Source organism: Cnephaeus nilssonii (genome assembly GCF_951640355.1).
Source record: "Cnephaeus nilssonii genome assembly, chromosome: 10".
Lineage (NCBI taxonomy): Eukaryota > Metazoa > Chordata > Mammalia > Chiroptera > Vespertilionidae > Cnephaeus > Cnephaeus nilssonii.
In genome coordinates this window covers 89,175,051-89,198,583 of record NC_137081.1, presented here as the reverse complement: position 1 = coordinate 89,198,583, position 23,533 = coordinate 89,175,051, and the positions used below count along the sequence as shown (strand labels likewise).

At 44.9% G+C, this 23,533-nt stretch overlaps 1 protein-coding gene across 2 annotated transcripts in view; it reads left to right on the top strand.

Moving 5' to 3' along the window:
- CNTNAP5 (contactin associated protein family member 5) overlaps positions 1–23,533 on the top strand; it is a gene marked incomplete at both ends in the record, with an annotated part of 850,484 nt that overhangs the window by 522,661 nt on the left and 304,290 nt on the right. For both annotated transcript variants that reach the window (XM_079783016.1, XM_079783015.1), the window contains one exon: positions 8,109–8,228. In XM_079783016.1, the coding sequence (XP_079639142.1) occupies positions 8,109–8,228 (120 nt within the window). The remainder of the gene's footprint in view (positions 1–8,108; positions 8,229–23,533) is intronic.

The following is a 23,533-nucleotide window of genomic DNA, read 5'->3' as shown; positions in this document are numbered from 1 at the left end:
TGGCAGCCACCAGTACACTGTCTGCATGGACTTGTTTCATGCGGACATTTCACCTAAAGGGAGCCATCCTATATGTGACCTTTGTGACTGGCTTCTTTCCCCTAACATAATGTCCTCAGAATTCAGGATCCATCCGTGTTGTGTCATGGCGCACATCAGCACTTCATCCTCTCCGCGGCCTAACAATATTTCCCATATGCAAATATCACCTTTGTTTACCATGCATCAGTTGATAGGCATTTGGACTGTTTCCATCATAGGGCTGTTCTGAATAATGCTCCCACGGACATTCATGCACAGAATTCCATGGGGACATTGTTTTTATTTCAATAGAGTAGCTATGTAGGAGTGGAATTGTTGGCTCCTCGTTGTCTTTTTATAACGCTTTTATTTTGAAATAATTCATTGAAAATTGAAAAAAAAATTGTATCAGGAGATCCTATGTACCCTTTACTTAGTTTCTCCAATGGTAACATCATGTATAACTGTTGTATATCATCAAAACCAGAAAAATTACATTGGTAAAATGCACAAAGCTTATTCAGAATGTTCCATTTGACATGCACTCCCGTGTGTGTATGTATGTAGGTGTGTGTGTGTGGGGGGGGTTGGGCGGGTGAGTGTGCATGGTTCTGTGCAAGTTTATTATGTGTAGTTTTGTGCAATCAGCACCTTAATCAAGATGCAGAACATTTCATCACAAGAACTTCTTGTGTTGTACTTTCATAGCCACACACCCATCTCACTCCCATCCCAGCTTTTACCAACCACTAGTATGCTTCTACCTCCACTAACCTCCACTTAAATAGTGAAAATGTTACAGAATCTATGTCTATTTTCAGCCTGTACCAACTATGTGCAGACTGGGACATCAAAATATCTATTTTCTACTTGAATCCCTTGACATTTTTTTAGCTAATTTCAGAAATCCCATCAGTTTTAACATTTTTTCCTCATTGAAACCAGGCCAAGGCAAACCTACCACAAAAGGAGTTTGATAAACTAAATTAAGTAGCTATTAAATGCAAAAAAGATTTGCAAGCATTTATTTATAGAATTAATTTGATCTTATTTATGTCTGTAGGCCTATGTAATCTATAACTAAATATGCAGTCACTTGGTAAATATTAGATTTCTGGGAACATAGGAGCAAGGAAGGAAATCAGACTGAAACATTTTTAAAGCCTTAAAAGTACTATTTACTTGTCATCTAAGTTTTATATCTATGCCTATAGTCTTACAATACGAATGTGAGTGGTGAGGCAGAAAAACCGTAGCTCTGACCTTGGTACTTGAAAAGGTGAGTCTAAATAAAACTATTTTGCTGTCTGAATACTATCATTATCTTTAATGAGAATGGGCTTCACAAGGACATTTCAAATTGTACCTTAGGCAATAAATTAGCTGCCAGGACTAGATTCGGACTATTTTCCTTAAATATGAAAACACTGATTTAACTGCTCTGTCCAGCTACATTTTATATGTTCTCATATTAATTTAAAAATTGATTTTAAAGAATGTTAATATGCCCATCAGTGTCCTTTTCATTAATGAGCACAGATCTTTGTGTGCCCATAAGGCCAGACCTTCCCATCAGCACTAGCACTCACTGTTGGTAATGGAGACAAATCTCGCCACTTACAAAGCTTCTTTTATTTTTCCTCCATGTGCATCTTCTTCCAGCAGGAAATCTGATCGTTGTCCTAGAGCGGCCTCCAATGCCAAGCTAGAACTTGTATAAGACATAGAATGTCTTTTTAAATGAGTGGAGATGGTAATTTAATTGATCTCCATATATCTAGATAGATAGATAGATAGATAGATAGATAGATAGATAGATAGATAGATGATAGATAGATAGATAATTTTGAACCACTCTTGCATTTTTGGATTAAGCCCCCACTTGGCCTTTATGTCTTTTTAAAATATACTATTGGGTATTAACTGCTGATTATGTAAGATTTTAGTGATACTCACAAGTGAATCTGAAGTTTTCTTTATTGGTGTGGTCTTGGTTGGACTTGGGGATCACCTTTCGGCTTATTTATAATGGTGAATGGCACCAGAATATTAGAACTCAGTCCTTGAGTTCAGCTAAGAAAAGAATTCAGAATCAAGAAATCAAATACAAGTGAAAGTTTATTTAGAAAGTCAGATGTAGAAGAAGTGAGCCAGCCAGCTGTGCTGCGTGGACTCAGGAAACATATTACAGAGGCAAAAGAAGGGCCTAGGAGCTTAGGAGGAAGAAAGGCAAAGAAAACACGCCTGAGGGAAGGAGGGGGTGAAAGGTGCAGCTTGCTCCAGAGCAAGAGAGAAAGAGAGAAAGAGTGCACTAGGTTCTTTGTCTTAAGGTGTTATATCTATTTTCTAAAGGCAGAAATTTTCAGGAGAGGATTTCAATAGAATATTCATCAGCTTTCAGGGTGTGTCCTTTCAAGGTCATGGTCTCTACTGATTGGTCAGCACTAGGCTAGAGGGTCATTGGTCATTGCATCTGGTCCTGATGTCAGCCATGGCATTGCTCTGTCTGATTTTGCTGCTTCTCTACATCTAGAGCTAAAACATAACTGAGGCTTAGATATTTTCTCTAGTTTGACCAAAACTATGTCTCTCTGTTCTCTGGGGTCAGAGGCTCTACTTCCAAGATGATGTGATGTGGGTCAGACCTCATTGTCTTGAGGGTTTAGTGATGAAAGGTCATTAAAGTGGTCATCAAGGGCTTCTATGGGAGTCATATGAGGCTTTTTCCAGCCCCCCTGTTTCTCCTCTAAGTGGTCTACCATGTGACTAGTGACCTGCCAGGAAAGGAAAGCTCAGGGGAGGGTCTGAGCCACATGACCAGCTGATATGCTAGGGGATAAAAGATCACCTTGTGTGCAAGGTCCCACCTTACAATTATCCACTGCTAGGCACTGGGTGACCTTCCGTATCTAGCCTATTGTTCCTATTCTGCCCATGTCTGTCTAGCTACCTACTACATCACTCACTCTCTATAACAATTTGAAAGATTTTTTTTTCTATGCTTTGGAGAGGTGTAAGTGGCATTATAATAATCTACACTTTAATAGATACCATATGATTCTAATGTCTTGTTGTAGAGGAGACCTTTAAATAGTTTTTATTTATTTTATATAAATTGGTCTTTTAATATTTTTCTATTTGTATTGGGGTTAATTTTGGTAAACTTTAAGACCACAAATTACCTGAGGTCAAGAACCATGTATTTTTCATTTAGTTTCTGAGAGCCTAGACTAAAGTTACTGAGAAGTTTGTAGGGTGTCAATAAATTTGTATTCACTTCTTGTTGTACATTGTGTGAGTCCTGCAGTACAGGAGGAGCAATGTAGCTTACAGGTAGTAGGCTTGTACTTCCTGGATGTGTGGGTGGACTCAACGTATGTATTACCTTCACTTCCTTCTAAAGCTTCACATAAACAGTAGTAAATGATATAAATTTTCTTAAATGGCTCAGTCTGCAGCTGATCAGAGAAGCACCTTGAGTCTTAACCACAACCAATCCTTCAACTTTAGTGATGGGGTGATCATAAGAGATCTAAACACGTACATGGCTGGGAGTTAGGGAAGCTGGAGGGAGAGATGGCCCATCTGGAGCAGCAGCTGGCATGGCATGGCCAACTCACATTAACAACTGAGGTCTGCCGTTAAGTGACAACATGTGTAACTATTATAGTACCTCATCCCCTGCACCGACTTTCCAAGCGTAAAATAAATGTGTGCGCGGTGTCACTTTCACCTTCCACATCTCACGTCAGAAACCCTCTAAATTATAGAACCTAACAACACCAAGAGAAAGCACTGAAGACACTAACATGGGGATTTCCCAAGACATGGTCCAGCCAGGTAATACTACAGGGCAGTCCTCAGAGGATAGACTACCCATATTTGCTTGCAGCAATCAGTAATTTAGAGACTATCCTATCTAATAATAGAGTAATATGCAAATTAGGCATCACTCCGCGACAAAAATGGCGGCCCCCATACCCACAAGATGGCGGTGCCCAGTCCCCTCAGCCCCACTGCTGGAGTGTCTGGCCTGTCCCACCAGCAAACAGAGCACTGAGAGCAGGGCATGGTTGCTTCCTTAGTGCTGCGGCAGCGGGAAGCCGCCAGGCCCTGCGCGCACGGAGCCGGCGGAGGAGCAGGGCCTGTCGCCACGGCGCACACGGAGCCGGCGGAGGAGCAGGGCCTGGAGTCTTCCCGATGGTCGCTGTGGCAATTGGGAAGACTCCAGGCCCTGCACACACAGAGCCGGCGGAGGGCAGGGCCTGGAGTCTTCCCGTTGGTCGCCACGGTGATCGGGAAGACGCCAGGCCCTGCGCACAAGGAGCCAGTGGAGGAGCAGAGCATGATGTCTTCCTGATGGTCGCTGAGGCGGGAAGACTCCAGTGCCAGCAGACCAGGGCATGGCGGCTTCCTGATCTCAGCAGCCGGGAAGCCGCCAGGCCCTGCAAAGCCAGGCATGGCGGCTTCCTTAGTGGGGCAGTGGCAGGGACGTCCCCAGACATGGCAGACAGAGCCCAGACAGCAGGGCTTGGGGGCTTCCTTAGTGGGCAGTGGCAGTGGGAACACCCCCAGGCCCTGCAGACAGAGCCTGGACAACAGGGCATGGGGGCTTCCTTAGTGTGTCCATGTCTGGGAAGCCCCCAGGCCGGGCAGACAGAGCACACTGCAGGGCATTGGGGCTTCCTTCACATGGCACATGGCGGCAGCAGGCAGAGAGGCACAGCAGGGCATGGGGGCTTCATCTCCATGGCTGCAGGGAAACCTCCAGGCCCCGCAGAGAGCAGAGAACCATGGGGAGTGGGCCTAAGCCATCAGTAGGATATCCTCTGAGAGCTCCTGGATTGTAGAGGGTGCAGGTTGGACTGAGGGACCCCCGAGCACGAATTTCGTGCACCGGGCCTCTAGTTGTTAATATGAGAGGACTACCGAAGAGGACCTGACATCACAGAAGAGAGTCTAACATGAAAGACACACACACAGTCGGGGGGAAATAGTATGTTTAAAGAGATGAAAATGTCAAAGAAACTATATTGTAATTAATATTTTCACAGATATTAGAGACATATTGCATTAATGAATCAAGAAATGCATATTATTAAAAAGGAATATTCAGAGGGAAGAATATTCCTCTATTATAAGAATAAACACTCTATGGAACTTAAAAATATCACAACTGAAATAGCAAAAAACTGAAAATAACCCCAATGAACTAAGAATTTAAAGCTGACATCTCTGCACAGAAGGGCGGTTGGGTCTATTAGTTCTTCATAACAAGCCTTGTGATTCATGATCTAAAACCCACAAGGCTTTTTATCACTAAAAATGCCAAATAAAAACCTTACCAAAAAGAGGCAACATTTCATGAAATAATGCAATAATAATAATAATAGTTGTAATTATATTTATCACGCATTTCCTATGTGCCAAGCACTGTGCTAGATGCTGTCTTTGGATTATCTCTTTGAATCCTCACTACAATTGTACCTAGACATTAACCCTATATCCCATGAGAAAACTGGTGCTTTGAGAGTATATTAGCTATCTATTGCTGCACAATGAATCACAGCAAAATGTAGCAACAGACATCACCACATTTTTTATGCATCATTGTACATTTTTTTTGCATTTTAATTTCTTTATTGATGAAGGTATTAAATATTTGTCCTCATCCCCCCATTACCTTCCCAAAAATCCCCCACCACCACTCATGCCCTCACCCCCCTGTTGTCTGTGTCCACTGGTTAAGCTTATATGCATGCATACACGTCCTTTGGTTGATCTCATCCGCCTACACCCACCCTCCCCTACCTTCCCTCTGAGGCCCGACAGTCTGATCGATGATTCCCTTTCTCTGGATCTGTTTTTGTTCATCAGTTTATGTTGATCATTATTTCCCATAGATGAGTGAGATCATGTGATATTTATCTTTCTCTGACTGGCTTATTTCACTTAGCATAATGCTCCACTACTTTATAGTTTCTCTGGGTCCTTGAGCAATTTACTAGTAAACTGAGTGGTTCTGGCTGGGCTTCTCACCAGGCTGCAGTTAAAGTGTCAGCGAGAGTTGCAACCATTGCAATGTTTGGCTTGGAGCTCTGCATCATGGCCTGCTCCCATGGCATGTCTCATGAGGGTCCATGCTCACTCATGTGGGCCTTTCCTCAGGGCTGCCTCTGGCATATCAGTTGGCTTCCACAGAGTGAGTGATCCAGGGTTACCCAAGGTGGGAGCCACTGTCTTTCTATAATCAAGTCTTGGAAATGACATTTATCCCTTTTGTCATATTGTCTTAGAGACACATCCATAAGTCCAGCCCACACTCAAGGGAGGGCATGAATTCATGAGCAAGATATGAATACCAAGAGGTGAGGATAGAATGAGTTAGCTTAGCAGTTGCCTACCACAGGTGAATTGGCTTATCCAACCTCCAACAGGTATAAGTGGTAGCCCTATGATACAAAATCATCCAATTTAACTCCAGGATTCAAGCACTTTTAAAAAAATGTTTTTTATTGATTTCAGAGAGGAAGGGAGAGGGAGAGATAGAAACATTGATGAAAGGGAAATATCCATCAGCTGTCTCCTACTGGGGATGGAGCCCACAACTCAGGCATGTGCTCTGACCAGGAATGGAGCTAGTGATTTCCTGGCGTATGGGCAAAAGTTCAACCAACTGAGCCACACACCCTTTGGGCCCACGGCTCCTGTTCTTAATCACTGTGTAACCCCCCAGATATGCCTGGGTAAGACAGCAGCAACCCTTTCACATGGTTATTATGTTGGGAGTGTGGGAGTGGCTGGGGAGAGACACCACATGTGTGACACATACCCAAAGTGTTATTAGGTTTGGGAAAAGAGAAATCAGCTATATATGATGGTCAGTATGTAGAGTGGAACTATAACTCTCTCACTTATTTCCCAATTCAGAAAGTGTATATGGCTGCAAGAGAGAAGTCCATGAATGCAAAGATAACCTTGAATTCACTCTAATTTATAAAAGCTCAAACCCTCTCAAGATTTAGAACTTTATCGGTAATGAATTATTTGAGGCACCCCTCATGCTTGATCATGACAAACTGCAGCTTCATTTTCCTGGGACGGGGCATTTGTCACAGGGCCACATTGGCAAAGGTGAAGATTTGGTGCTTTATCTTTAAAGCTTTTGGGAGCCACTGTCTTTTAAGCATGGGATGATGACACAATTGGATGTGTACCTGCCGCTCAGAGTTATACCATTTTGTCTAAAGCATCGGGGCGCATCCTGCATTCTCATGCATAAGACAGCAGATGCCTCCTTTACACCCTACCAGCTTCATTCATGTTGGTGTAATGAGATTTCTATGTTTCTCACATCTGGTCAAGGTAGTCTATCTCGGGGCCCTGTGTCTGCCTCTCTCTGAACACAGGCAGACCTTCGTGGCAGCAACCAGGCTGTGAGCTTCATAAGGCCCAGCCTGATCGCCTTCTGCATGTTCTGTCGTCTAGTGGCAACCACACTGTTGACATATGCCAAGGACTCGGTAAATGCTTGTTAAGTTATAATAAACTTGATTGGGCACCTACTATACATGAGTCACCGTGCTGAGTTCTGGACATATGTCAGTAAGATAGTGCCATTTTACTTTATTAGTAAAAAGTCGTGACTGTACGGGTCCGTTCGGTTTTTCATTCATTGATCAAACTCCTGCTGTGGAGGCGGCACTCTGCCAGATGCTGAACATGTGCCAACAACACACGGCCGCCACTCGCGCGTGCTGTCACTGGTAGTCCTAGCTCAACACACTATGCAGGCATCCAGGGGGGACATACCCATCAGCACCCAGAAGGGCATAGCCGAGGGAAGGGCGGACTCTAGGAGGGTGTGACTTCCTAGCTGGTTAAAAGCGTGACTTTTAAGGTGAATGGAGGGTGGGACTCCATCAAGTATCGGGATGCTGGTTTGTTAAGACTTGGGAGGAAGTTGAGGTCATAGGGGAAGGAAGGAAGTCAACATTGACAGTCTGTAGAAGTGGAAGTCACTGGTGCATCTAAGGAATGTGCAGAGCCATGCAAAGTTTCCTCCCACTGCCTTTGTGTCTCCGCAGCCCTCTACGAGCGATCCTGCGAGGTGTACAGGCACCGAGGGAACACGGCTGGCTTCTTCCACATCGACCCGGACGGCAGCGGGCCGCTGGGAGCTCTCCGGGTGTACTGCAACGTCACAGGTGAGGGTGCAGCCTTCTCGCTCAGCTCCGTCTGGCTGTGTGATGGCACACGGCCAAGGGAAATCCGCGGCGCGTGACACGCTTGCAAAGAAAAGACCACGTTCCGGGGGAAATACATTTTAGTCAATAATAGAATTAGCAGCTATGTTATTTTCATGAGAGAAGAAAACTTGTTAACAGTCTTCATGTTCCACCAAAACCAAGAATTAATTACCAAGAATTTCCTATAGAACTTGCCAGGGATATTTTCTGTCTTAGAACTCAAAACCAGAAAGCACATGAAAACAACCAACCAAACAAAAAACAAAACTCAAAATTAATAGGAAGCTGGACTCAGGTAGTGGGAACACCTGGTCCGTGTCTGGCCCTGAGGACTGTGAGTCCGGCGTTCTCTCTGGGATTCCGCTGTGGTACATCAGTGTGGTAGGAATGGCGCTTGCTGCCTCTCAGAGCTGTGAGGATTAGGCACATTCCTGTGTATCGGAACAAGCAGTCAGACTAGTTATCCAGTGGATGCCAAAGGGAAGAGGAATGTGAGCTATTTTTTTCTTTTTTAAATATATTTTATTGATTTTTTGCAGAGAGGAAGGGAGAGGAAGAGAGAGTTAGAAACATTGATGAGAGAGAAACATCAATCAGCTGCCTCCTGCACACCCCCTACTGGGGATGTGCTCGCAACCAAGGTACATGCCCTTGACCAGAATCGAACCTGGGACCCTTGAGTCCGCAGGCCGACGCTCTATCCACTGAGCCAAACCAGTTAGGGCTATTTGTTTTTGTCTGGAGACTTTATTTATGCTGCCACTTCATTCTAAAGAGCAGAGGGACCTAGTCAGAGTCAGTTGTTTCATAGGTTTAGAGACTGCGTCTGATCACTACTTTATTTTGAGAAACAATTCCACAAAGCCACAATTTGATGTAATAGTTTCCGAAAAACAGCGTGGTGAGTGCACTCTCCATTGCGAGTGCCGTTAATGGCCACATCCACGGTTTGGGGTTCCAGCCTAACGTTTGGAGAGGCCAGCAGAGTCCTGCAGTGAAACAGGAACCAGAGAGCTGTTGAGACTCACGGAGTCCTCCAGCCCCAGGCTCCTCTGCAGCTAGGCGGCCCCTCCCTGGAGCTCTGTCTGTAACAGACTGTCCTGGGCTCTAGGGATATGCAGAGAAATAAGACATAGTCACTGTCCTTCACGAGGCAGTAAAATTGGTGATAACGGAATGCAAAAATCACACGTAGACATGCAAGCAAACCTTTGCAAAAACGGTGATTAAGGACACTTAGCAATTTGCCCATCTGAATACAAAGGCCACATCTTTTTCTGCAGAAAATGCTAGCTTCATGGAATTGATTGCCATTTCATTGAATTTCCATAATTCTTTATCTGCAAAATGCATATATGCTAGCTGCTTCTCCCCAGCTTTATAAATAAATTAGGAATCATGATGCTGTTTTCTTTTCAAGGTTTTGGTAAACTAAAATGCTCAATAGCCTGGTCAAGTACTAGGTAGGGTTTTCTGTGGATCCTAGTTATTGACTCAGGTAGTGGTCCAGTGCATGAATTTGTGCACCTTGAAAGGAACTATAGGCTGTGAGGTTGCGGTAGGCACAGGGGCAGGTCTCGGCCCATCCTCTGCGCCCCCACCCGGCCCCTCCTGCCATGACTCCCGGTCCCCTGTCTGCTGGCGGCAGCCCAACTCCTGCTGCTGCAGCTCCCACACACTGAGGGCGCTGGCCCCGCTGGCACCCGCTGACAGAGCTGAGCGATTGGGGCTGGCACCATCAGTGGATGCGAGCAGTGGCTGCTGCCCCGATCGCCCCTCAGAGCAGGGGGAGGTGGAGAAGCCCTCAGGGGCGATCAGGGCCAGCAGCCGCTGCTCGCACCCGCTTATGGTGCAGTGATGGATCAGGACCGGTGCCGGGCACTGGCAGCGGGTGTGAGTAGCGGCTCCGGTGCCAGCTGTGGGTGCGAGCTGGGCTAGCACTGGCAGTGGGTACGAGCAGCGGCTCTGGTGCTGGCAGTGGGTGCAAGCGCTGGGCGGGACTGTGGTGTGCAGAAGCAAAGACTTTTCAGTAACCACCAGAGGCTCACTCTAATGACAGCGACCAGGGCCCCATCTTGGTCTGGCACCCCCGCTCACCTGCTCCACCATCCCACCGTGGCCAATGCCCACCATGTTCCGCACACGGCCCCTGGTGGTCAGCGCACGTCATAGAGACCAGTTGTTCGGTTGTTCCACCATTCGGTCTATTTGCATATTAGCCTTTTATTATATAGGATGTAATTAATATATGGATCTGTGGGGATTCTTGCTGAGCATATAGACTTCCCTGCCCTATAAATTTTAATTCAGTAAATGCACGTTTACTAAGTTCTCCCAGTGAGTCTGATGCACATTGTCCCTGGTCCATACTTCACCAAAATCAAGGACATGATTTGGCTGCAGAATAAGGCAAAGATCCATGCTTGCTGATGTGTAATTAGCACCTACCACCTTTGGAAACTGAACTGAGAGATTACTGATATCATTTTTTTAACTCTGAGGTAGATAGCCTCACCTCTATCTTACATAGAAGGAAAGAGTATGAGAATTTCACAGCTTGCTTGAGGTAATAATCTGGAACTAATAGTCAAGACTTGGGAAGCAAACAAAAGCTTCTGGCTCAGTAATAATGTGTGCCACTAAACATTAATTAGATACTTTGTATTGCCTATGTTTTACTTTAAAGAGTGCTTTTATTTTTGTTATAAAATAAATCAATATCAATTATAAAAATTTAAGGGGGAAAAGGTTAAAGAAAATGTTAAAGTCACCTATCAACCACAAACCAGAGATTGCCATTGTTATTTTGTTAGAATTTTCTTGTGGCTTTTTTCTATGAATATATGTGTTTTGAAATATATGTTTTAAAGTTGTGAAGTTAATAGACTAGCATAGACTTGTCCATATATCATTAAATTATGTTTTAAAATTAAAATATGTACATTAAATAAAAAATAAGTTTTAAAACTGTCAACTAATGAAGCTCAGCCCTGGCCAGTGGCTCCATTGGTTGGGCGTCGTTCCACGCACCGAAAAGGTTGCTGGTTCCATGTGCCCAGGGTGCGGCTCCATCCCCAGTGTGGGGTGTGCAGGAGGTAGCAGAAGAGTGTTATGCTCTCACATTGATGTTTCTGTCTCCCTCCCCCTTCCTCTCTCTAAAAATCAATAAAAATAATTTCAAATGAAATAATGTAAGTTCAGTGACACAGAGGTATGATTAATTCACAGGTTTCATTGACATGGAATCTCTGTGTGTCTTTGGGAAGATTTGTCTCAGGGTTCATGTTGGTATTTTGCCCAGGAATGGCTAGCGATGAATGTCTGCTTGCATTTGAATGTTCCCGTCTTGCCGATGTGACCCTGTAGGAGTCAGGACCTCGGAGTCGTGTCCCTGAGGTGCGAGGTTTCATTATGCATGGCTGGGCATTTCTTTAAGTATGTTATTTGGTCACATCCAGTTGGAAAGTATACAGGTTGTTGTGTTGTTTTTTTCTAAAACAAACCTCTATGTAGGCTGAATTATATAATTCTCATGTTTAACTGAGAAAAATTTTTGCACATAAATATATGATAATCAAGTCCATATTTTTTATTTGTAAAATGTTAAATGTTCTTAGTATGAGTAATTATGACACTAGCAAAGTGTGGCAGGAAGTGTTCAGGGAAGGAGAAGGATGATAGGACGTGGACAGAGCACGGAATGGGGGTGGAGGAGGAGAAAAGGGGCTTGGTCTGCGTTTAGCTCCCATTTGTGAAAGCACCGAGTTGCTGTTCTCTGCCCGTGGGGGTAGCATCACTGGGTAATGCCACCGGGAGTACAAATAGCCCTGGCAGGCAGCGGTCTGGGTTCTCTTCCCGCCCTGACCAGCAGCTGGGCACTCCTGGCCTCTTTGCAGGTCTCTAATTGAGGACCTGGGCCCACGTGGTCTCACAGGCCATCCTCATTCAGCATTCCTGAGAGACTTGTGAGGCTCCACAGAAGGGCAAGTTTCTAAGAAGTCTGCAGATATTTGCAAATAGAAGTCCTCAGGGTGAGGAAGGATGCTTTAGTCAGGGAAAACAGTTCCTGTGAATCCCAAAGGTATCTCTTTAAAACGTACCCTTGGGGAGCAGTAGCTCCTTTCTGTAGACACAGTGGCACCCCACCCCTCCTGCAGGTCACAGCCTGTGTTTCTATCCACCATGACAGCAGGAGGAGCCCGGGAGGGAGATTCCCAAAGCCCAGCAGCCACTGTCTCCTGGGATGTGAGCAGGATGGCCTGTGCAGGGGCAGGAAGGCCAGTTAGGGAGTAACCTGCGGGGCTGACTAGGGTTAGTGATGAAGTGGACTGACCCGAGGCCTCTACAGATTTTGACAGCATGTCACACTCAAGACTGCACCACTGCGCCCAGGACTAGTGGGTGGGAGATAGGGAAGGCCCCGAGTTTGGATGGAGGAAGGACTGAAGCTGTGGATGAGAGAGATAAGGAGTAAGTTTCTGCAGGAAGACACATTTGGCCTACTTTTCACATCTGAATGATTTACGATTCATTTCAGCTCAATGTAAAAGTGCACATTCCAGACACTGTGCAAACTGCTAGTTTTGTTAATAAGAAATTGTGCCTGCATTATTTTCTCCAGGCTTCTACAATAAAAATACAAACTGACTGGCTTAAAAACAAACAAAAAACCGAAGTTCATTGTTTCATAGCTCTGGAGACGAGAGTCCAAAACCAAGGAGCCTGCAGTGCCAGGCCCCTCTGAGCCCGGAGGGGGAACCCTTCCTTCTCCTCCTCGCTCCTAATCCTTGGCCTTCCTAGGCTCATCGAGGCAGCACCTCAATCTCTGCCTGTGGGAGGCGGTCACCTGCCTCCATGGGACATAGTCACAGTGACCATCTCTCCCAGTGAAAGTGTCCCTCTTCTCTTCTTATAAGGACGCTGGTCATATGGGATTAGGGCCCATCTTAATGGAGTATAACTTCATCTTTATTTTATTGCATTTGCAAAGTCCTGGAGGTCAGGACTTTACATATATTTGGGGAAACCACTCAAGCCACAGCAGTGTCATTTCAGGAACAGTCTGCATCACAGGTATCAGCGTAGAAACATCCAAACCTGCAGAGAATTTTTCTGAGTTTATTTGTGCCAACCTGATGACAATTGCTGGGAAGCAAAACCTCAATGGACTGAAAAAATGTTCCAGAGAATGGCAGTTTTGTACCTTATTTTATACAGTGGAATTAAAAGAAAAGATGTAAGGAGGTTACATGAAATCCACTGGTGATAGGGAGGTGGGAGAAAGCAAAGCAGGGAAACTTCTGGGATTGGATAAAAAGTTAAAAGATAGACACTTTTTTAAAAATATATATTTTTATTGATTTCCAAGAGGAAGAGAGAGGGAGAAAGATAGAAACATCGATGATGAGAATCATTGATCTGCTTTCTCCTGCATGCCCCCTACTTGTGATAGAGCCTACAACCCAGGTATGTGCCCTGACTGGGAATGGAGCCATTACTTCTTGGTTCATAGGTCAATGCTCAGCCACTGAGTCACACTGGCCTGGCAGACACATACTTAGTTCACATAGGCCGGTATAGTTAACAGTCAACAGTTAACTCAATAACAATGATGGAATTTGTGGTCTCCGCAGAGAGGTGCCTGTGCTTTGAGGGGTCCGGAAATTACTTTGACATTCCAATGACATCTTATGGTAGATGCAAAAAGACAATGGACAGACTCATTTAAGGTAAAGATTGACTTGTCAGGGAAGAATCTAGCCTAGGACATGACTACTTGCCATAAATTGCTTTTTGTTAAAAACTTTTCATTGCAGACCATCCTTTGTGATTACTTTAGGTCTCTGAGTTTGTAAGCCTCTACATAGGCCTCCCCTGAGCTTGTCAGGTTTAGTGTGTGGCCGCTTTTCATCTGCACAGGCTGACCCTGAGGGAGACACAGCAACGATTAAACTGCAAGGACCATGACAAGGTATGGATAACGTGTGCTGGAGCAGTGGAAGGGCCCAGCCCAGGCTCTTGTGCAGTGGGAGGGCCATTGGGCAGGAGGGGTGTGTCTCCAAGGCCTGGACAAAGCGGCAGCTGCTAGAAGAGGCACAGGAAGACATTTCCAGGAAAAGCAAAAAATGTCAAAAATAAAGTGATGTAGTCTCTTGAACCTGCACATTAGTGGCAGCCACCAAACTCACCGAGCTGTGTTACTAGTTTAGAAAACTAAAACACTGAAGAAGGTAAATGAAAAGAAAAAGGACCAAAGCAGGAATGGTTTTATTATAAAGAATTATTTTTAACATTGAATTAATTGAGGTCATATATATATTTGAGGTCATATATAATTTGCACATTCCTCTTTCATATATATATATGAAAGAGGAATGTGCAAATTATCAGGGACACGGTCACATCACAACCTTTCACAGGGTGGGTGGGGCTGTGGGGCCACAGGGCGGGACTCTGGGTCTATCGCGATTTCGTCATCTCCAGGCAGACTCCCCCGTGGCCCCGAAGTCGAATCCCGATGCCAACCTGGGGTTTACAAAACTTTACTGGAGCTGCTCCCCACGCCCCCACCCCCTGCCCCAGGACCGCACTGCCCGCAGCAGGGCGCCCCAGCAGCCTCCTGACAGACAGGCGGCTGGGGAGAGCCAAGTGGGCAGGGGCTGCAGGGAGCCACTGAGGGGTGGGGTAGCTGGAGCCAAGATCCCCGGGGTCTGGACTGCAAAGAAGGAAGAGGAAGTGGCCATGGGGAGCTCTTCCAATCCCCCTGCAAGGACACTCTACCCCAGCCCCCGCACCCCTGGGAGGGTGGGGAGGCTGACCAGACAGGGAGAAGACCCAGCCTCAGGGGTTGCTGCAGCCCACACCTCTGACTCCCTATCTCTTCCCCTGCCATCCCCGCCAGGGGCACCCACAACAATAGCACACCTTCGAGGACCCATCAATACCCCCGAGGCACCCTAGGCCCGAGGCCCACCGCTACGGCCCCCTCTGCTGGGGCCAGGCACGCCTCTCCTCCCTATAACTCCAGACTCAGGTGGAGGCAGGCCTGAGCGGCCCCCAGGGTGAGACCCATCCCCCCCGCCTTCCCCCCCCCCCCGCCCGCCCCCTCACAGCAGCGGCACTTTCTCCCCAGCAGAAGGGCACTGAACCTCGATGGGGGTGCGTCTAATTCCTCCCTCTTAGCCGACTGGCCCCACCCTGGCCTGGCCCCTGCCCGGCTCCAGGAGATTGGAGCCCCGCCCTGAGCACATACCGCTGCGAAAAGGCCAGGTACAATTTAAAGAATGGTGCCAAGCAGGGAGTTTTGACAGTTACTCCCCCTTTGGCCCTGCCGCCCCCCTAGTGCCCCCCTACTACCCCCTGCCAGTGCCTCCAGGGACAACCACCGCTACAGGGCTGCTGGCCAGAGCCCGCCCCTCCAAGGCCTGCAGTCCCAGGAAACAATCATGCCCTCCTCCCCTAATCAGCACCTGCTACCTGCAAGGGTACTCGAGGCTTAAAAATAACAATCCCTTCCTGTTTAGACATCACTTACTTAATGAAACATTTCTAGGTTTATTAGCTCAGAACCTCTTCATAACAACCCAGTGAGGTAGGCGGAGAAGAGATTACAATTCCCATGGTATATGCGTATGTATTCAGAAATGAAGCTGAGAGAGGAAAAGTGTCAAGCCCAGTAGTTCCCAAGGTGCAGCACATGCCCCATGGCAGGGGGGTGGGGGGGGCGTGAAATTTGATTTTAGGTGGGAGCAATTCAAGAATGAGTTAACAGTGAATTTTTTGCATTTCTTATGATTCTAGAGAGCCTCTTCTACAGCGTATCCTATATAATAAAAGGCTAATATGCAAATGACCAAATGGTGGAATGACCCATCACTATGATGCGCACTGACCACCAGGGGGCAGACACTCAATGCAGGAGCTGTCCCTGGTGGTCAGTGTGCTCCCACAGGGGAAGTGCCACTCAGCCAGAAGCCAGGCTCACAGCTGGTGAGCACAGTGGCAGTAGTTGGAGCCCCTCTTGCCTCAATGGCAATGCTAAGGATGTCTGACTGACGGCTTAGGCCCACTAAACCGTCAGTCGGACATCCCCCCAGGGCTCCCAGACTGTGAGAGGGCGCAGGCCAGGCTAAGGGACCCCCCCACAATTGCACAAATTTTGTGTACTGGGCCTCTAGTTGGTTCATAAAATTATACAGTTTTCAGATATAAAATTCTACAATACATAATCTGTATATTGTATTGTGTGTTCACTACCCCAAGTCAAGTCTTCCATCACCATTTATCCCTCCTTTGCCCAACCCCTTTTCTTCTGGAAATCACCATTCTGTTGTCTGTATCCATGAGTTTTTCCTTTTTGACTTTGTTTAATCCAAGAATTCTTAAGCATGCAGGGCTATGTACTATTCCCAAGTGAGAGATAAACACATTTCTGAGCACCAGCAACAAGACACCATCCTCATACCACACATGCCCATTAGCACAGCTCCCCTATCTTGAGGACAATAGTTGTAGCAAATGGCTTGCTCACATGAGGACTTTGTGTAAACACAAAGGCATGAGGATAAAGGAAGAAATAAGGGGCGGGGGCCATACTATAGAGCTTGTAAGAGAAGGGCTGTTCCCATCATCAGTCTTGTAGAAGTGAGAGGAGAAAGGATGGCAGCATGTGGAGGAGCTGTGCCCTCCGGGATGGGAACACCATCAAGGAGCTTGGAGCATAACCTCAGCCCCTCCTGGCTTGTTCCAGTCTCCTTCCTATGTCTCTACTGAGCAAACCCTGCAATAACTCAGAAGGCAAGGCTATTCATTGATGTAAGGTTTTCGGTCAGGTCAGTCTTCTATAGCACAGGGAAAGCTGCAGAAGGGTAAAGTGCCTCTGGAGGGGTAAATGGAAAATACCCATGTTAACCTGTTTAATGAGCTGTCCAAAGAAGTCTGTGGAAAAGTGATTAGAATTCATCAAGAGTCAAAGATGGTGTTGAGGCACAACTCACATACCTTGCAAATATATAAAGCATGAACTTAATCAAATAGACTCCAACCTGAAGTAGAAAAGGCCTCCCTGTGCAGGTTAAATGGGTTAGGATGCTGACTTGGGGAACTAACTGACTAAAAGGCTATGCCATTCGATTGATGAATAATTGAAGAACAAATAAAAAACTAGGAGAAACTGTAACACACTAAAATGTCATATCTTATTAAAAGGGACATCTGGGTCCTGTGCCATTTCTGAGGGTAAAAGTCTCCTGGCCTGGATGTGGACAATTTCCTCCAATGATGTAAAGTTCGTGGTCATTCTTAGTTGACTTGGCAAGTAGGAAGGGATGTGTTTAACTAACAAGGAATCCAGTGAGGACCTCAAATTGTGCTGCTGGGTGAAAATGCATATGTGGCTGTCAGGACAGGTTAGATGCCCTCAGGAAGTGAGCGAATTCTGGGAACTGGGACCCCTGAAAAGAAAAAAGATAGGCGTGAAGGAAAGGCGGGGCACAGTAAGTAACAGTGGCATGAGTGAAGGCCTGAGGCACCCGCAGGATGCATGGGTTATTGGGACATGAGAATCGGGCTTCTCAGGGGTTTCCTGCTTTCCTTGGTGCAATGGTACTTTCATGTTTCAACTTGGCTAAGCCACATTGCCCAGGTATTTGCTGAAACAATATCATTAATGTTTCTGTGAGGGTGTTTTAAATAGGAAATTAACATTTCTATCAGTGGACTTTGAGTAAAGCAGAGTGCCCTTCAAAATGTGGCTGAGCCTCATGCAATTAGTTCAAGGCCTTCATAGAATAAAGATTGACCCTCCTCAAACAAGACTGCCAGCAGATGCCTTCAGACTCAAACTGCAACTCTTATCTGGGTCTCCAGCCTGTTGGCCTACCCTGCAGATTTTGGACTTAACAAGCCTCCATCTCCATACTCACACATGAGAGAGAGAAAGAGAGAGATTTAGAAATATATTTGCATCCTGTTGGCTCTGTTTCTCTGGACAGCCCTACCTAATAACACTGGGGTTCCAGCCATCTGGATTCTTCTGGTCTCAGCTTTCCTTTCAGTTTCAGCATATTTTCACCATGGCACTGGTCACACTGCACTATAACCATCCGTGTTTATTTGCATGTCCCACTGGGTTCTGAGCTCCTTATGGAAAGTGAGGGACAGGGTGTGAGGAATCTCTTCACACTTGTTCTCATGAGTCCCAGTATAAACAAAACTCTGAGCTAACACAACCAAATTAAAGATTAATTTCTAACTTTCTCCTTTTCTTCTTCCCCCTTCCCATAACTTGTCTTAGACTAAGGTCCTATTCCATTAAACCAATAATTTGGTACTGTGGATTCTGCCTCAATGTCTAATCTTAACTGAGCTTGATCACTCCTAGACTCTTTGCAACCTCTTCTGCAAATCCAAGAGTAAAAGTGTTCAACTGCTCTTCATTGCCTCGAAGCCCTTCCATGGCTACCCATTTTTCCCCAAAGGCTTTCTTTGGAATAACTAGTGGGAGTAGCACATACCTTGTAATCATATTGGAGTTCAAATTCCAGTGCCGGCACATTCAAGCTGTGTAATCTTGCACAAGTCATTTAGCATTTCTGAATCTTTGTTTCCATATCAATAAAGTGGAGATGATAAAAAAAATTGCTTCCTTTCAAGATCAATGTGAGGGTTAGAATAAAAGCAAAGTTCTTAGCCCCAAAAAAGTAGAGGTCATAAAATAGAGAAATCCAGTATTCACTGGAGCCCTCTCTCATACTCACCACTGTCCAGTGTAGATGGTATCTATATAGTCACCCTAGCCTGAGAGGAGTGATCTCCTCATGCCAGCAGCAAAGAATTACTCCTTCTTCAGTTGTCATGAGATTCCTGTGCCACTAGGTGCCTGGAGGGAGCATTTCTGAGGGGAAGCTTCCAGTATCAATAAAGACTAATTAGAAGGATGAGGCACCCTGACAAGATTTTCCTTAGAACTTGACATTTAAACTTATTCTACTCAGCTTACATTTTAGCATTTTTAATGTTAACAAGCCATCTTGTCAACGAGTTAACAAATGTGTCCCAGCCACACACTGTCTTTCCTCTGTAGAGTACAAATGCATACTGATATGCAAAATTGTTCATCTAGAACCAATAACAAAAACACATTTATTTATTATCCTGATGAATGCAATGCCACTGTCATGCACACACACCTGTATAGAAATCATGAGACATTGCAAGGAGTTTTGCAAGGAATGTTTAGTCAGATCTCTAAAATAAAACTTGTTTCCACTCTCAAACATCTCATAATTAAACCACCTTACCAGTCTCTATATCTTATCATTGCCACTGATATGATGCTCTGTTTCTCACTGTCTGGAGGCAGGCTCTGTTTTCACTAAAACTCATCGAAGAATACATAATGGAGTAGATAGAGAAGCCGGAATCTCTGTAATATACCTGCACATAACAGTGCAGTGTTATTGCAGATAATAGATTATTATCCAGACTATTGACAGAAAGAAAGATGTCCATCCAGTTAGGTCTAACAGGCGTCAGCCTTGCTTCCCAAAGTTAGGCTGTTACTGGTACAGAGAGGAGACCTTGGTTCTTGTCTTCTTGAAGAAAAAATTTCAATCAAGAGACAAAATGTAGAAAAGCAAGCAAGAATTTATTGACTGCAGCAAAAACTTACGTAGGGTAATGTAGGAAGTGGGCCTCTGTGATCCATCTCCAGCATAGTCAGCTTTTGATGGAAATGGTCACTGAATTTCCCCAGGGAAAAATGTAAGGAGGAGGGAAGAGGATATAAAAGCAAAGAACTGTGGACATGGGCCAGCATCATGGTGGAAACCCCCGAGATTACTGCCCCGATTAGACAGGAGGAGGTGGAGGCAACTAGAAAAGGCCTCAGCCCAAATTTTTTAAATGGCCCAATGGGAGACAGCAAGACCTAGGTAACGTATGAGGAAACAGGTGACCCCATAGTACTCAGCCGATGAGGAATCTGAGGAGGGGCTGGATGAATGGATTGTGGTTGCTGCCTCAGGTGTGCCTGTACAACCCAAGGACACCAGCTCTCGGGAATGTATTAAAAGTCTCATTTTTGCCATACTTCTGTGTCCAAGTAGGTCATTTGAACTTGGGCAGGTGAGCATTTTTGTGAAACAAGGAAAGGCATAGAAGAAAGCAACAGGAGAACGTAGGATGGGCTGCTTTGGCTCACTAGAGGTCAGAGAAAAGCAGAGGAGGGGGACTTTGGAGACCAGTGCAGGCGGTTAGCCCGGGGTTGAGCTGTCGCTGCTGCCTATTGCTTCCCTGGTTTCAATTCTCATGGGATCCCTTGGAGGTTAGAAGATAAGTGCCTGTAGGGGAAGGAGAGGGGCGAAGGAATGGCAAGGGTGTGCTCCCTAGTGGGAAAGTGCATTGGGACCTTCATTTTCAGCATTTTACAGTCTGGGTGTTTAGGGGCTATCTTAGCGGCCAGTCAATAGAATATTTATCAGCTTTATGCTGATGTACCAAAATGAGATTTATTCTCTTAATTTGTCTGTCCTTGGGTCTGGTTGGCAAATGGCACTTAATCGGATTTCTGTTATCTGTCTCCCTGGGTGGGGTGATTTAAGCTATTTCCCCTCTGTTGGGGAGAAGTGCACACCATTTACTCTGTGTCCTTGGTTTAGGGAAGATAGGATTTACCAGGTGTACTGGTTAATAATGCTGACTTTTTTCAGTAGATGGAGTTACACATATGTTGATATATGCGATTTGACATGTATGCTATTTTGTTGTATTGACAACAAGCTTCAAAAGTCCGTATGTCAAATTTTCTGAAGGTGTTAACATCATAGATATTTTTACACTTAAAAATGTAGAATTTCGTGCCAAAAAAAGAGCATTTGCAGGAAGTTTTAATTCATTACTTTATTTTGAAGAAAAGTGCTGCTGAAAGTGATTGTATACTTCGGGAAGCTTATGGTGAACATGCTCCATTTCAAGATACTTGGAAACGCTGGTTTATGCTGAAAAAGTGATGATTTCAATGTGAAAGACAAAGAACGTCAAGGTCAACCGAAAAAGTTTGAAGACCAACAATTACAAGCATTATTGGATGAAGATGCGTGTCAAACTCAAAAACAGCTTGCAGAAAGATTAAACGTTGCTCAGCAAACAATTTTCAACCATTTACAAGCAATGGGAAATATTTTTAAAGGAAGGAAAATGGGAGCCACATCAACTTAACGAAAGACAAATGGAAAACCGGAAAGTCATCAGTAAAATGTTGCTTCAACGGCATGAAAGAAAGTCTTTTTTGCATCGAATTGTGACTGGCGATGAAAAGTGGATTTATTTTGAGACTCCCAAATGCACAAAATCATGGGTTGATCCAGGTCAACCATCAACATCGGCTGCAAGGCCAAATCGCTTCAGAAAGAAGACAATGCTCTGCCTTTGGTGGGATCAGGAAGGTGTGGTGTATTATGAGTTTCTAAAACCAGGTGAAACCATTAATACTGATCACTACCGACAACAAATAATCAATTTGAACCACGCTTTGATCGTGAAATGACCAGAATGTGCCAGAAGACAGGGCAAAGTAATTTTGCTTCATGATAACGCATCATCACACATTTCAAAACCAGTTAAAGACACGTTAAAAGATCTTGCCTGGGAAGTAATAACCCACCGGCCGTATTCACCAGACCTTGCTCCTTCAGATTATCACTTCCAATCAATGGCACACGCACTTTCTGAGCAGCACTTCAAAACATACGATGAAGTGGAAAATTGGGTCTCTGAATGGTTTGCCTCAAAACAAGAAAAGTTCTATTGGGACGGTATCCACAAATTAACTGAAAGATGGGGAAATGTGTAGCTAGCGATGGACATTACTTAGAATAAAGCACTTTTGATGTTTCTCTTGAAATTATTGTGTTTTCTTTGTTTATAAAGTCCGCATTATTAACCGGTATACCTGCTACTAGGTGGACACAAACTGCTGTTTTACTGTCTATCTCAGTTTCCCTAGTCCGTTTGTCCTGGAATTTTCCAAACTTCCTACTATTCTGTAACAAGACCACTGCCAGTGAGTTCACAGTTTATGAGTGGGCAACACAAGGATCTGGCAGTATAGAGGAAACAAGAGTTACTCGGGCACATGTATATCTCTCTGAGATTCTTAGTATATAGTTATTTTTGTGTGTATTTTACACCAAAGGAAAGTATAATTTAGTAGTTGGGGTCATGTCAATCTATAATGAAGTTCTATCCTTGTACCTTCTATAGGCATCTTACTTATGATTTCCACTTTAAACACTTACTTCCAACAGACACACACACACACACACACACACACACACACACACACACATACGCACACTCAGAAGTGTTAAATTTACTGCCTGACAAACATTTCTACAAGAACAAACTGGGCTCAAGTCCTCAAGTTTGTTTTTATCATAAGTTGTTGGATAGCCATCACTGCAGAAGGACTCTTGCCAGAAAGTTGTCATTTTGTTACAGACTACATAAAATTGTGTTGAGTGTCTACTGGGTACTGGCCTAGTCCAAGTGTCATCCCTGTGAAACAGCTGGAATGATTTTGATTTACAAATGTGTTGATGAGGCTGATAAATGATAGAAGTAAGATTTCCTTATAGCCATCAGATCTAAAGTGTTTGCCCCATTCAGTCTGCAGAGCTTCTTATCAACATGTGGGTGGCAACCCTCCCTCTATCACTGTGACTCAGTATGCATTATCTGTCTGCTAGGACAGAGACCGATGAGGCACTGAGGATGTGGAAATGGTTATGGTATGGCTCCCCAACTCCACAGAATCTATATAATCTCATGTCCTTGTGGTAACAAAACCCCAAGTCTCCAGCCTTCCCCACTCTGCAGCGGCCAGGATGAGCTTTTAAAAACATAGATATCTTGCCTCCCTTCCCTTTTCTTCTGTCTGTACAAAACCCAAGCCTTATTTATGGATTACAATTTTTGAAGGGCATGGTTATACAATATACAAGCTCAAATGCATTTAATTAACAGTCTTAGAACAATGCCTGTACTTATTGAATCCTCCAAATAATTATAATTAGAGATTATAATAATTATTGTCTGTGGGACCATGGGCAAGGCCCTTGACTGTTGCATCTCAGTTTCTCTGTCTGCAAATGCAGGGTGATGATAATAGCTCTTTCCTATTGCTGTGTAACCCATTACATGACAACATTTCAACAATGCTGGAGAGTGACTGACAGAGCAGGTGGTAAGGACACAGAAGGTCA